The 14,603-nt window shown below is 43.5% G+C and overlaps 2 protein-coding genes across 7 annotated transcripts in view; one reads left to right on the top strand and one right to left on the bottom strand.

The window, feature by feature from the left end:
• Positions 1 to 137: 137 nt before the first annotated feature.
• On the bottom strand, positions 138 to 12,094 carry LOC109867179 (pseudouridylate synthase 7 homolog). The gene is made up of 17 exons (XM_020456171.2): positions 11,969 to 12,094; positions 11,056 to 11,181; positions 8,639 to 8,980; positions 8,459 to 8,543; positions 8,238 to 8,345; positions 7,943 to 8,087; positions 5,964 to 6,075; positions 5,784 to 5,861; positions 5,577 to 5,705; positions 5,278 to 5,403; positions 5,066 to 5,127; positions 4,763 to 4,923; positions 3,999 to 4,125; positions 2,026 to 2,127; positions 1,330 to 1,459; positions 998 to 1,089; positions 138 to 856 (listed from the first exon to the last, which is right to left on the bottom strand). The coding sequence occupies exons 1-17, from the start codon at positions 12,070 to 12,072 to the stop codon at positions 720 to 722; spliced, it is 2,166 nt and encodes a 721-aa protein (XP_020311760.2). The 5' UTR covers positions 12,073 to 12,094; the 3' UTR covers positions 138 to 719.
• Positions 12,095 to 13,424: 1,330 nt separating this feature from the next.
• LOC109866918 (SRSF protein kinase 2) overlaps positions 13,425 to 14,603 on the top strand; it is a 65,438-nt gene continuing 64,259 nt past the window's right edge. For 4 of the 6 annotated variants that reach the window (XM_031801239.1, XM_031801242.1, XM_031801234.1 and 1 more), the window contains exons 1-2: positions 13,425 to 13,549; positions 13,782 to 13,848. In XM_031801239.1, the coding sequence (XP_031657099.1) occupies positions 13,534 to 13,549; positions 13,782 to 13,848 (83 nt within the window). In that variant the 5' untranslated portion in view covers positions 13,425 to 13,533. The remainder of the gene's footprint in view (positions 13,550 to 13,781; positions 13,849 to 14,603) is intronic. The other 2 variants (XM_031801237.1, XM_031801238.1) reach the window with 1 other exon arrangement.

Here is a 14,603-nt window from a genome sequence, read left to right as displayed (position 1 = left end):
AATTGTAGGGTTGATGTTCTTGGGCTGAATAGTTACCATAGGCAACTTTACAAGTTCAAGATAATACCCTAAGAGTAGCACAGGTTAGAGCAGAATGATACATCTGATCCCAAGACCATGAATAACGGCACAAAAAGCATTTACACTCAGCATTTTAATTCTCTCTCTGTAAGAGAGCTGGTTTCCAAAAAAACTTAAACATTTTACAGTTAAAAAAGCAAACAGTAATTCTGTACAACCAGGGTCAGGTCATTGTAGTACCCTGGGAAGTAGCAGGGGTGTCACAGAGCAACACCATGGGTTACATAAACTGTTCTACACAGCTCCTTTAAAGTGCTTCTGTAGCACGTCAGCGGTTTCAAAAACATATCTCTGAATTTCTCCAGTGCTGCAAAGCTTTAAAAGACAGTAAAAACTTCCTGATAAAAAAAATGAAGAAACTAAGAAAATGATCAGAGTAGTAACAATAAAATATCAGAGTTGTTACTCTTGGTAGCGTGGGATGAGGTAAGATTTCCCATCACCCTGACTGACACAACATGAGAGGAATGACCTTTGGCTTGGCAAAGTATCAAAACACTCCCACACACATACATACAATATAGACTGTTAGTCTCACATACAGTAAGTAGACACCCACTAAAGGACAGACTGCTCGGCAGCCTGGAAAAGCAGCCCAGTGGGCCTATACGAAGCTCAGTGGGCCCAGTTCTGTTGTATTAGTTGAGCCAGGTGGTGTTGAGCTGAGTCTGGTTCTTGATGCTGGTGTCCATCTTGAGCACCTCTCTGATGGCCATGGTGGCGTAGGTAGAGGGAGGCAGGGAGAACTCCATCCTCAGAGCCCTGTACTTCCCCTCTGGTGGGTGGAAGAAAGAAAGAGTTAGGAGAAACACACTACCAAGAGCCTTTTTCAATTTAATGGGGTACAGATACAAGGCGAGTGGAAAAGTACCACATATTGATTAAATCACAGCAACAAGATTAAACTAGAACAAACCTTTGTTGAAGACTGGGGGAGGTTGGTCCTCTAGTTTCTCCACATCAGTGTGGACCAGGGAGACACGAGGGTCCTCATAGTTAATCACCTCCCTATAGAAGGAGAGATGATACAAGAAACACAACTCAGGAATGTAGAGGAGGAAATATTATACAAGGCAATCACATTATCATGCGCAAGGTGAAAAGGAAGCAATCCTCAGCTCCTTTTTATGCATTTAGAATGTGTAACAAAAACTTCTCCAACACTATTCCTTTGCTTTTTCCTATAGTTAGCCAAGACTGAAAGTAGTTGTATTAATTGATACCGAGGGGATAGCGAGTGTTACAGACCAGCTGACGTCACTGGGTTTGATGAGGATGCGTCGGTAGGCCCCGGCCAGAGAGTAGTCCCTCACCCTGTGTCTCATGTTGTCAATGTCCAGGTTATCTGCACTCAGCATCTCCCTGTAGCCCTTACCCACTGTTACAGAACAGGAGGAAAAGACACAATCACATCTGAAACACACACCTCAACCACATATCTGAATAGAATAGTAAAACAGAATAGAATACTCCAGAGATCTTTTTTTTTAATACATTTTATTTAACTAGGGAAGTCAGACAAGAACAAATTCTTGTTTACCATGATGGCCTACCACGCCAAACCCTAACGACGCTGGGCCAATTGTGCGCCGCCCTACAGGACCCCCAATCACAGCCCGTTGTGATACAGCCTGGAATCGAACCAGGGTCTGTAGTGACGCCTCAAGCACTGAGATGCAATGCCTTAGACCGCTGCGCCACTCAGGAGATATAATTTCTCAGGGATTGAAATTCTTCTTCACCTCTGCTTATAACATCCCAGACAACAGGAGAAGACTTTGCCCTGACATGAAACTAGTTCAAACCGGACAAACCGTTCGGTAAGGTAAAGGAATGGTAAAAAACAAAACAAATGTAAATTAAGGAGATTGTTTCCGATTATGGGGGAGGGGAGAGCTTAAGGGAGGAATAGAGACATGGTGGGAGGATGCAGGGCTCTCTTACCGTGGTGAGTGGGGTAGATGACGTCAAACCCTGGTAGGGGCATCACCACGTCTTGGATAGAGTGGGTCTCGGCCTCTGCTGCGGACAGCACGAATGCAGTGCCTGGAGATAAGAGGGTGAATAGCAGTGGTAGAAAAAGTACCCAATTGTCATACTTGAGTAAAAGTAAAGATATCTTAATAGAAAATGACTCAAGTAAAAGTGAAAGTCACCCAAGAAAATACTAGTTGCGTAATTTTTTTTTTTGCGCTACACAGCATTCCTAACCTAGCCCACAATGTCTGCTGTGTGGATCGAGCAGTCAACAAGTCGAGCAGTCATTTGAAAGAGTAAGACAATTTCAGCGCCACAACTCAAAGGCGAAATCCATTAAAGCCAAGATAATGGATAACATTGCCCTTGACAATCAACCGTTCTCTGTCGTGGGTGATGTTGGATTTCGCCAACTGGTTGAGCACCGGTACACACTACCAAGTGTGCTATTTTTCAGATGTTGCCCTACCGGAGTTACACAGTAATAGCATCACTGCTATTAGCTTCATGATATGCAAACTATAGGTCTTTGCGTGTCAAAAAAATATACAGTAGCACTGTCAAAGTTGTACAAAAAAGGTCGGCAAATAAGCAAACACCGGACACGAACGATGTGTTCACAATACCGCGTTAGTAATAAGGCAGAATTTGTTTGACCGCAACTTCTGGAGTAGCTAGCTTTAGCTTGGTACCTAGGTAGCACCAATACAATCAGCCTGAAAAATGACCTGTAGAAACTGCAGTAATTTTCATTATTCTTAGCAATGATTTAGGAATCTTTGTGAGTAAGTACTAGCAAGGTTGCCACTTGTTGTTCGCCTATTGAAATTGAACTTCAGTTCATGAAAATAAATAGCTAGCCAGCTACTTAACCCTGTTGCCCAAAGCTAACGTTATAAGCAGTCAGCTAACTTCACCTGGATAGTGAGGCTCGACCTCACAGGGTTGTGTTGTGAATCTATAAGGATTAGGTTTGCCTTCAAAATAAAAGTATGTCATTGACAGTGACGCAAATAAATATAATTGTAATATTTGTATTTATTTGCGTCACTGTCAATGACATACTTTTATTTTGAAGGCTAACCGCAAAGTCCACTATTGTTGCTAATGCTTATTGTGGCTAGCTTGACATAGATGGGTCCGACCACCATTAATCAAATAAGTGTTTTTTAAATTAGGGTTATTTTAGATGACACCTAGCTAGCTAACTATAGCTACTGAAACAGATTGTCATTTCGCTGTTTTTGGAGAAGAACATTGTTTGCATCCATGAGTTTGCTAGCTTTTTTATGACCAGCACAGTAGATGCGCGAGACAACTTTACCAGCATCATAGCATACGATGAATCGTTGTGACATAAGAAATACGAGTGATGGTGTAATGAATGTGTAACTAGCTACGTAAAAGATTTATGAACGCGTTAAATTATTGTGTGACGTGCAGTCATATTCAGGTCCTGATTGGTCAACAAGCTTATTTGACACGTCAAATAGTGTAGTGTTATCTTTGACATGCAACGACATTCCATAGAAATCCTGGTTGAGAATGAAACGACTGAACAAATGAACAACGAAACAGTGAAGTAAAAGTTGTCCAAAATATAAATAGTCAAGTAAAGTACAGATACCGCCAAAAAACAACTTAAGTAGTACTTTAAAGTATTTTTACTAAAGTACTTTACACCACTGGGAATAGGAGGATGTCTACATCACTTGGTTTGAGACCCTACATAGAATGAGCACTTTAACTCAGTCAGCCCAGCGGGTGGTCTGAACCCCTTTGTTAGACATGAAACATTACACTTTAGAGCCATCTGTGAGACAGGCACTCTGGGCCGTGTGCTCCATTACTTCTCTACAGAACATTTATTCAAGTATTCCAAACCACACGCGCTGGTGAATCAGAGATACACCCACAAAACATAAACAGATAGGACCCACCTCCCCTGAGCACGAGGTCTCCCTCCACAGCCTTCAGTCCGAAGGCCTCAATGCGTCTGCTGACCATGGTGTTCCACATAAAGCTCTGGTAGCTGTGGATGTACATCAGCCGGTTGTTACGAGGGATCTAGAAGACAAGAGGGCCAACACAGGGAGTTGACTCAGCTATAATAAACCAGAGGAAAACATACTTTAAAAAAAGGTGCACTAAGCAGAAACTCCTCCTCCATTTCCTGGTTGCTACAATTTGAATAGTTTGCATAATTTCAGTTTGTGACAAAACAAGCAAGTATAGCGTAGAGAATCATTGTACCATCTAAACCACTGTCAAATATATTTTTCATGACCAAAAATATAGCATTTTCAACTGGTGGGCAAAACAGAAGGTAAAAGACCAAACGAAACATAACAGGACGCATAGAAATAGCGCACATAGAACACATCTACCGCTTCTTTGACTTGCTTTTAATGAGAATGGCAGATCTATAAAGCACATTTCTACGTAAATTTGGTCAGGCCACTCATAAAGTGACATATAGCAGCTTTAATAAGTCAAACAAATCAACAGTGGACCTGTGTGGCTACATTTGTTTCTCACCTTTAACAACGTAGTCCATTGGAACAACTTGGGGATAAATAAAAGGTACGGGATGTCTGATATTGCCATTTGGCAAGTGTGCGAGAGTACACCCACTGCTTCCTGACCAGTTATAAAATGTGTGTCTGCCAGTTAGTTTGTACCAGTAAAAGCAGACTCAGCTCACCATGGCGAAGGCAGTGATGATGTTCTTCTTGCCGTACATGGAGAGACCTCGGAGCAGCTGTCCCTCCACACAGCGTTTAACAGGCAGCTTCTTTAGAGCTGCTTCTGGGTCCTGGGACTGGGCCCACTCCTCACGGCACTTCACCAGATAACCTTTCTCCGCTTGGCAGAGAGAGCGAGAGCGGTAAATCAATACATCATATTCTATTAAAACATCCTTTTTACATCTGCAGTTGTCACAAAGGCCACGCTGTGGCAGAAAGTGTTCAATATAAAGACAAATGAAAGCCAGTAAATGTTTTACCTCCAGGGCGAGGCTTCAGGATCAGATCTATCACTTCCTTCCAGTTGTCTTGCAAGATGGCCCTGGTCCAAACAGAGGGACAACAACAACAGTCAATCATCCATCCCCTGCCAACCCTGTACAACCATGGGCCGGTTACCCTATGCACCAAGGGGGTCATGTTTTTACCTGCCGACCCCATACCCAAATGTGTGAGAGTCCCGTGTCCTTACTTGCCAACTTGGTGTGTGGGCACGGCGGTGGTGCCAAAGCGCTGCATGCCGTAGTAGTTGATGAAGCCCGTCTCTCTAAGGGAGGACATGGCCTGCTGGACCTGCTCCTCTGTCCCTGTGATGTTCCTGTGTGGGAGGTAACCAGCCGGGAACAAATAGCAACATGTAGATCAGATTAAAAGTTGCTGCGCTATTTTAATTGTTCAATGAATCAAATCAGGATTGGAGAGTAGTTTTGAGTTACAAAGTTCAAGCAAAGAGATTACACACATCGACATGTGCAGCTAGTATCCACTGACCTGATGACCACAGTGAAGTGATTGCCCTGTAGTTCTCCCAGCTTCAGAGGGTGTTTCTTGTAGCAGAAGTTTCCCAGTTTAAAGTTATTGAGGCACTTGTTGAGGTGAGACAGTCTTTCTGCTGTGATCCTGAAGGGACAGAGAGCATAGGTTAAGTAAGTACATAATTACAAGTATTTGCTGATAGTGGCAAGCCACCACACTCACTTGAGAACTGCAATCTCCTGCACAGTGATGGCTCTCTTGTCCTTGGTCCCCATGTAGGAGAAGACATTGGGCCTCATCCTGGGAAATAACAGACACAAAGTCAGGAGTTATACAGTTTAGTAGAAGTTTTGCTTACATATTGTGGGGAAAATGCTATGAGAAACTGTGTGTGTTTTCTACCTGAGGAACTTGGAGAGCACGTTGATGGCCTCCATGGTGTCTCTGTTCTCCTTGTAGAGGACGAAGTGGCAGAAGGCCCCGCGGCTCTTAGGCCAGGAGTGTTTCCTGGGGGCTGGCCAGGGAGACAGGAGGACAGGAGTGAGTTGTGGAGATAAAGGCAGAGTATCAGACAGACCGCATCTGTCAGAGAATACACCCGCATCAGTAGTCAGGCTTTGGTATGCTTTTCAAATGACTATCTTCCTCCTTTATCCTTTTGTGCGGAGGCAGCTCTGTTAAGGAGCCCAACACAGACAGCAGCAACCACTTATTTAACAACTGTTTTATGCCACGAGCATCCTGCATATATGTCCCAAGACGGACACCTCAGTAATTTAAAATGCTGCCCTCAAACACTCATTCCCCATTGCTCTAAACTAACCAACTGGGGTTCTTCTTCCTTAGCCTACACCCTGAAATTGGTAATGACTATTTACCATAGGCTGAAAACAGTAGCCATATTGAACAAGCAGGATAATCAGAGTGGTTTTATTATTTATTATGTGCAGCGTTTTTTCTGGATCATAACGGGGCTTAGGTGGTGGGCGTGGCTAAAGGTGTCCCAATATTTTAGAGCCCCTCCCTGTTGGTCAGTGACAAAATTGAGCTGTTTTGAAGCTAGTTTCCTGCAATTCTACACACCTTGCCATTGCTTGTGCTATCCAAGTGACTCAAACATAAAATCAATGAGGGCTCCACGTCATGACAAAAATACATTTGAGGAATTCTAGGTTCTCCCTGACTGTAAAAAGCTTTTACTTTGGTGATATATATTTTTTGAGAATGAACTGTCCATTATCTTTTCAACATACTTTATATCTGTACACTTTTAAATTCTGTTTGGACATAGGCGGCCCAACAACAAAAACACTTAAGCGGCCCGCCCAATACTTTTCTATGTAGAAAAAAAAACTAACTACCAACATTAAAAAAAGATTTTAAAAAATACCAGACAACACGCGTTCAAACACACAAGTCGGTTCGGTAAATTCCAGCAATTCCCAAAAGAGCGATGACGTCATGCCAGACAATGAGTTGCCATTTAAATCAGTTGAGGTTAATTCAACATTTGTTACGGACTGGGGTCTCCTGAAACCTGAGCAGAGTGGACGAGAAAGTCTTACCTGCAGCTTCTTTGACCTCTGTCCACCCAGAGAAGAGCAAAAGGAATAGGATATAAACGATAAAAGAATGTTACTAAAAGACGGTCGTGGACCGCTAGACAGACAGACCGGCAGGGGTGGCGAGGTCAGCATGCAGGGTTGGAATGCCGTTGTGTCTAAACCGTTCTGTGCAGCACGAGTGTTCCGTTGGCATGACAGAGTAGCCATTATTTGATGACTACCATGTTGTGCTCTTTTTGAATAGGCCACTACATTTACAGGAAATGATTCATGTGAAAAACGGCGACGTCTTAAATGATCTTAACAAGCCTAGGGACTTGATTCATAGGCAAAATATGCCAGTCCACGTCGAGAGAGACTGCTGATTTTTTTGGGAGACTTCTAACGTCTAAAAGTTCACAGAAACCTGGATAGAAATCAAGATCCATGTGATCACTCTCAGTCCATGGGACTGGTCGGGATCTTTAGTCTGGATCTTTAGTCAGCATCATCATGCAGGTGTGTTGACATCACACATGCACCTGCTCATTCATGCACCCTACATATAATCCCATAGCCAACCCAGTAGCTACTCAGCTTAGAGAGAACCCCATGCAATCAGAGACATGAGGCCAAGCTGAACAAGGGCATGCAGCATCACCCTTTTCCAAACATTCAATCATAACTTTCCCCATTCTGAAATGTAAACTCTTTGTTGAAGTGAGAGAACGTGAAAGCGACTTGATTCGGTTCTATGATCGATGTTAGAGATTTCACCCAGCAATAGGAAATAAACCAGAGAGACAACCCAGAAAATCTCCCATTCTCCTCCTGTACCTGCGAGGGCTTTCTGTCCAGCTGCGTGGTAGGCCACGATGAACTTCTTTCCCTCCCGCTCCTCTGTCTTTGTCTCCAGTCCAGGGTACAGGGTCTTCACAGCCTTGTGGACCAGGGTCCGCTTCTCTTTTGTGTCATCAGCTACCTGTGTGCGTGTAATAAAAACTTAATTGATCTCTAAAGTTTGCCTTTTTAGGACCGTGGTCAAATGTAAACATAACATCTTAACTAGAATGATACAATGTGCAATGAAAAGAAACGTTGTGTGCTTGGTGGTAACGGTGCATGCACTCACCTCTATAGAAACATTACCCTCTTTGTTCTTGAAGAGTTGTAGCTGCTCCAGCTGCTGTTTCTGCTCCTCTGTGAAAACCTGGGACTCTGGCTGCTCTACTGGGGCCTCCTATTGCAAGACAAGTCCAACATCAGAGTTTAACTTCAGCAATGACTTATAGATTATATTTCACTCTAAACTGCAAGACTAAAGAAATGTATACTGATTCATTGTTAGCTCACCTCAGCCTCCTCAGGAACGGAGAGATCATCCAACCGCACAGTCTTGCCTTCTTTGTTGATCTCGTGCACCACAAAGTCAGAGTACCTTAACACAGACAGAGCAAGAGCTGATCTCAGTCATAGCGAAACACACACGCCATGTTCAGATCGCTCTTCAGGAGGGCGGGAGTCAGGACTAACCTCTCCTTGAGAATGCCTGAGAACCCCTGGTGTTCACTGACAAACTTCAGAATCCCCACATCCAGCTCTGTGAGGCCATGCTTCATCATCTCTGCAAAGGCCTCTCCTGACCCCAACCCTTCCCCTTCTCCATCCTCGTCCAATGGCTCCGTCTCTTCCCCCTCTGGCTCTTCTCCCTCATCCTGGGGCAGCTTGTGAGAGGGCCCTCCGTTCTTCTCCTCCTTCTGGACTCTGGGTCTCTTGGTGCTGTGGTCAACCTCCTCCTCCAAAGCAGGGCATGCTCTCTTCTCCCCCCCAGGGGCAGGGACCAGCATGGGCTCTGCATCGGCCATAGGGATCAAGCTGAGGGGCAAGAGAAGACATCGTATTCACTCAGCATGTCATTGTTAACATCCACACCACTACTACAAACACCTACTCTTATAGAATTAATGGAGAAGCTCACTTTACTTGAACCAAATCTGTATTTTGGACATCAATGGCATGTTATAGAAGTGCCCAGACACATTCTTTGCGATCTCACTTGTTTTGGAGAAACTAGCCCCACCAGCGAGATACTTCCTCAGGCTCGTTCAGCAGTTGCAGGGGCACAGATAAAACATGAACAAATGGCTCCGAAAAGACCCAAATATGTCCTTTTAGAAACGGCAACACTCACTATAGTGACACAGGTCTTTAGATGTACACATGAAATGGTGTCATTCCAGAAATGCATCCTCAACGTTAAATTCCATTTTGTGCGACTCGAGCGACACTTCTCAGTGTAGTCCAAGATCCTGTTTCGTGTGCGTACGCGCGGGCAACACTGAGAAGCAGCACAGCTGGATAGGGAAACCTGCTTGAGTCGCACAAAACGGTATATAAAGTCGCGGATAAATTTCGGAATGGTGTTGTCACGATACCAGAAATTTGACTTCGATACCAGGTTTAGTATGGCAATACTCTATACCATCCAGATACTCTATATCAAAACAATAACACTACTGCTCTGTTCAATCGTTGGGCATATTTTGAGTTCAATATCACCCCATTAAAAATAATAATAATAATAATTTTAAGAAAAACGATCATACAATCAATTTGACTTTGTTTTTACAAATCTAACTACATAACAATGTAATGGTAATCATTTTTTGAATGGTAAATCTCTATTGATAAACTGGATAAATCAAGATGTTGCCTCAGGCTAGGCACAATACAGGTAAATGCATATTCAATAGAAGTGTGCATGCCCTTGAGTTATTGAGTTTAATCAATTGGGGAGGGGGCAAAATGTGACACCAATCAGGCCCCCCCGAGGACTGGAGTTGCCCATCCCTGCAATAGATCATCTTTGGGAGAGATGAGAGAGAGAGACCGAATAAGTTCATGAATTAAGTTTTGGATGACAATCAGCTTTGAAATCAGCATATTTTGCATGATGGTTTGCATATTATCACAAACAAAGTAGTAGGTTAGTGAATTAATGTCAGCTTTAGCTGTCAGCTAGCAAGGAAAGGTAGCCTATAATAGCTGGAATCTACCTGTATCTTGCATTGTGAAGTGTTCTAGGCTGTGTGGACATTGTTTTGCGAACAGTAAATAACAGTTGCAACATTTCTAAATAACGTGCCGCATTATTCAAGTGTGTTACTTGTGAGCAGCATGAATGGGGAGCTAACATGAAGCAGCCCATAATCCCAGTGGAGGCTAGCAGTGAGTAAGTGGAGCAGGCAGGGGGAGGGCTATAATAAGGGGTCGGGTGCACTGATAGTCAGGCGCTCGATCCATGAGACACATTTGACAGAAGTACCGAAAGTAACAAAAATTCTAGTGTTTCATGTTCTAGTATGTTTCATATTCTAGTATCCAACAAGTACCAAAGTTACAGTATACTGTGCAACACTAGTTAGGAATAACAATTTAATATGTACAACATCTAAAGACCTTCATCACTATATGGGCAGCAGGAAGCCTAGTGATTAGAGCATTGGGCCAGTAACCAAAAGGTCACTAGATCGAATCCCTGAGCTGACAAGGTAAAAAAATCTGTCGTTCTGCCCCTGAACAAGGCAGTTAACCCACTGTTCCTAGGCCGTCATTGTAAATAAGAAATTGTTCTTAACTGACTTGCCTAGTTAAATAAAGGTTAAATAACAAATATAATAAATAAATACTGAAAGCATTGCTGTTTCTAAAATGATGCATTTGGGTGTTTTTGGAGACTTGGTTCACGTTATCTGTGCCCCTGCTGCTGAACGAGCATGCGGAAGTATACAGCTGGTAGTGTACATTTCTCAAAAACTATTGAGATTGCAAAAAAAAGGATCTGGGGACTTCTATAACATGCCATTTACATCCAAAATACAGATTTGGTTCAAATAAAGTGAACTTCTCTTTTAATATAATGGGAGAGTTGTGCTGAACACTTGACTTACAGATTGCTGATAGGGACCTCAAAGAAAAAGCTGTGTATCTGGCAGACACCTGGTGCTCGGATGTCAGGAGTTCGTAGATGGGGTGTATGGTACCTCAAAGCAACCCAAAGAGAATTCCTGATGGACCTATGGATGTAAACAAGGCATTTTTTTATATATTTTTTTACAAAGCATGTCACTCCAACCAAATATTCTGTGAACACTAGCCTCTAGCAAGGTACTGGATTGGCCATTTAACACCTCCCCTTTCCGAGTTTGGGAAACCCTGCCCTCCACGTTTTTCAACTGGTCGTTCAGAACAGCATCGGTTCCGTTTAATTTAACGTTTTTTCCGCACTGGACGCAGCCCAGTTGTAGGTGATTCACTAATTAATCAGTAACGCAAAAACACACGGGCCCTTTTTTTGCGCACCGGCCCTCATATCCTGCACCCTCCAGACCACCGTAACGTAAAGAAATAATTGCATAGTGCACTGTTTATCTAGTAGTATGATGATAGCCTGATTGGCATGATGATTATGTAACTAACTACTGTAGCATCATTGTAAACACGACATGATCAATTATTCCGTTTAGTTATAGCGAATATATCTTCCTTTCTGGAACGGTGTAGCAACAACGTTTCACACTGTGGCTATGCTATTACAGTGTTGGTACCCAGTTCCATGCAACTGGCAGATGGAGTGGAAACCTGTTTAATTTCATAGATGCATGCCTCTGTTGTGATGTTATCTTCAACTGACTAATTAGCTACTAGCTAGCTAGCCTGCTAACGATAGCTCATGTCAAGTAGAAACATGACTTGTCAAATGCGCACACAAATGCTTTTATCCAGGGCAAAGCTATGCATAGTTACATGAATGCAATGTGGAAATACTGACATGAATTGTTTATATTGCAAAATCGGATTTACCTGCTCGTACAGGGGTTTAGTAGAGAGCGCACAATAAAGTACGCCAGGTTTCCTACCCACGTGTATTTGACTCCGGAAATAGTCACTCCTTGAAACCCGCCCATATCAAACACTCATTGCCTCAAGGGCCTGTCAATCACAAAGCTCCAGGCTATTAAGGGTTACTTTGGCCACACACCACGGTGTTACAATGTAGAAATATATTTGATATATGAGTAGCCTATGATTTAGCAGCTTCCTCTTAGTGTTCAATGACGATACCTCCTCCCTCATACATTATAATTTGAATAGCCTAGTATTAATCTAGGCCTCTAATAAGAACATGTAGGTTAACCAATCCCAGATAGGTCTATTCTCATTCAACATTTATTTGAGAAATAGTCCTATTTGTAGGAAAATTGTTGTTCAGGGTCAGTCATAGAGATGCTTGTGATCCAGGGTGAGATAATAACGGATTATGTTTGCCATATGACTCACCATGGCTACGGATTATGGGGTGCCACAACAGATTAATTTCCAAACCCATTCACCTAACCAGCTAGGCCTATCTGACCATGTCTGGGTCCCTCCAGTAGCCTAGCCTTAACAGTTCTCCAAATTGGTAAGATCCTTTAAGATGGCAACTCGGACAGAAAAGTAAACCAACGTGTTAATAAATGTTTTATTTATTTATTTTATTTCACCTTTATTTAACCAGGTAGGCAAGTTAGCAACAAGTTCTCATTTACAATTGCGACCTGGCCAAGATAAAGCAAAGCAGTTCGACACATACAACAACACAGAGTTACACATGGAGTAAAACAAACATGCAGTCAATAATACAGTATAAACAAGTCTATATACGATGTGAGCAAATGAGGTGAAATAAGGGAGGTAAAGGCAAAAAAAGGCCATGGTGGCAAAGTAAATATAGCAAGTAAAACACTGGAATGGTAGATTTGCAGTGGAAGAATGTGCAAAGTAGAAATAAAAATAATGGGGTGCAAAGGAGCAAAATAAATAAAATAAACAGTAGGGAAAGAGGTAGTTGTTTGGGCTAAATTATAGGTGGGCTATGTACAGGTGCAGTAATCTGTGAGCTGCTCTGACAGTTGGTGCTTAAAGCTAGTGAGGGAGATAAGTGTTTCCAGTTTCAGAGATTTTTGTAGTTCGTCTTGCAAAAATATAAAATATGGTGGATAATTTAGCTGGAGTCTTTCCCTTGCTCATAATTTGACCCAGTTAGCCTATAGGCGTAATAACTAATAATGCTTTGGGGTGGTGATAAATATGGAGGCAAGCAGAGGGAATCCTTTCAAGTTCATGACATCAGAGACAATACATTGGGATAGTCTAATAATGTAGACGGGAGTCAGTCTTTCTGGTTTTAGTTCTTTGGGGGCTCCTTTTTGCACTCACCTCACCTGCCAGTTGTGCGCGGCCATGTAGCATAGAGCTCCAGTGCCTGAGCGCGCCTCCTCCTCTTAACGACAGAGGGAGTGCGCGTTCTCTGGAGGGAAGGCTGGATAGCGAGAGATCCCGGCTGCTGGCGCTGAGCTGCCGCTGAGGGGAAGGAGGAAAACATCATGAGCTCCAGGAAAGGTATGGAAATCTATTTTATTCTTCAAATATTCTGCATCCTGGACAGCATATGTAGGTTTTGGTTAGAAGTGGTGAAATGACGCGCGTGCGGGGTTTTCAACCTTTTAGGTTTACGATGCTTGGACCGGCCAGTTATAGCTCGAGACTGATGTGTTGTTCTTTCTCCCTGTCCCCCACTCTCACTCTCTCTCCGTGCTCGGACCTCGGTCCCACCTCTGTATACATCTCTTAGTGATGGCCATCCAGGCCCGAAAGAGAAGGCCGAAGGGGAAAAAAGACAAGGCAGCCCACGGAAAGAGGTAAGCAGGGCGGCGGTCAGGGAGAGGAGTGTACTTGGAGTGTTGGTTGTGCAGTGCTGTGCTCGTTTGTTGTGTTTTGTTTCAGTGATAGCGGTTATAAGGCTTCCCATACAACGTCAGCCAGCCGGCTGTCACTGTTGACAGTGTCTGGCTGAGTGGCTGGTGTGAAGGCGACATATGGGGGAGAGTCTGTTTTTGCGCACCTATGGCACAATGTACACACGCAGGCATACTGCGATGGTGCTGGCGGGAACTGGAACTCTGCCTTGCCTCTGCGGCTCGGGTCCGTCTCTTCTGGGCGGTCCAACTGTGTTGGAAGTTGTCATTGGCAACGTCTCTCGGGCCGGTGTGTGTGGTTACGTCGATGAATATCATATATCGTACCCGGAGTGGAGTGGAGTTGCATGCTGAAGTTGTAGATCGCAATAAATGACCAATGACTGTCTCTCTGTCAGTGTACCAAAGGCATCTTGGTATCGGCGGCATCATTTGGGGCTGAGAGCCTTGACTTGGTTGGGGGTTGCAAATAACATCTGACAGGTGTGACAGGCTTCCTTGGCCTCATTGCAGTAATGGAAGAGACGAATAAGCACCCGGAATGAATAGCGTCGTCTGCTTATAGGCGCCATTTGTGAATCGCACTGGGTCTGTGGCTGCTATATGATGTAACAGTGCCTATACGGAGTGTCTATAGAGGGACTTATACTAGAGTGAATGAGATCTCTGTGAATTTTGGGTGTGTGAGTGCTGTATTT

This window comes from Oncorhynchus kisutch, linkage group LG22 (assembly GCF_002021735.2).
Source record: "Oncorhynchus kisutch isolate 150728-3 linkage group LG22, Okis_V2, whole genome shotgun sequence".
NCBI classification, from domain to species: Eukaryota; Metazoa; Chordata; class Actinopteri; order Salmoniformes; family Salmonidae; genus Oncorhynchus; species Oncorhynchus kisutch.
This window is presented reverse-complemented; position numbering and strand designations above follow the sequence as displayed.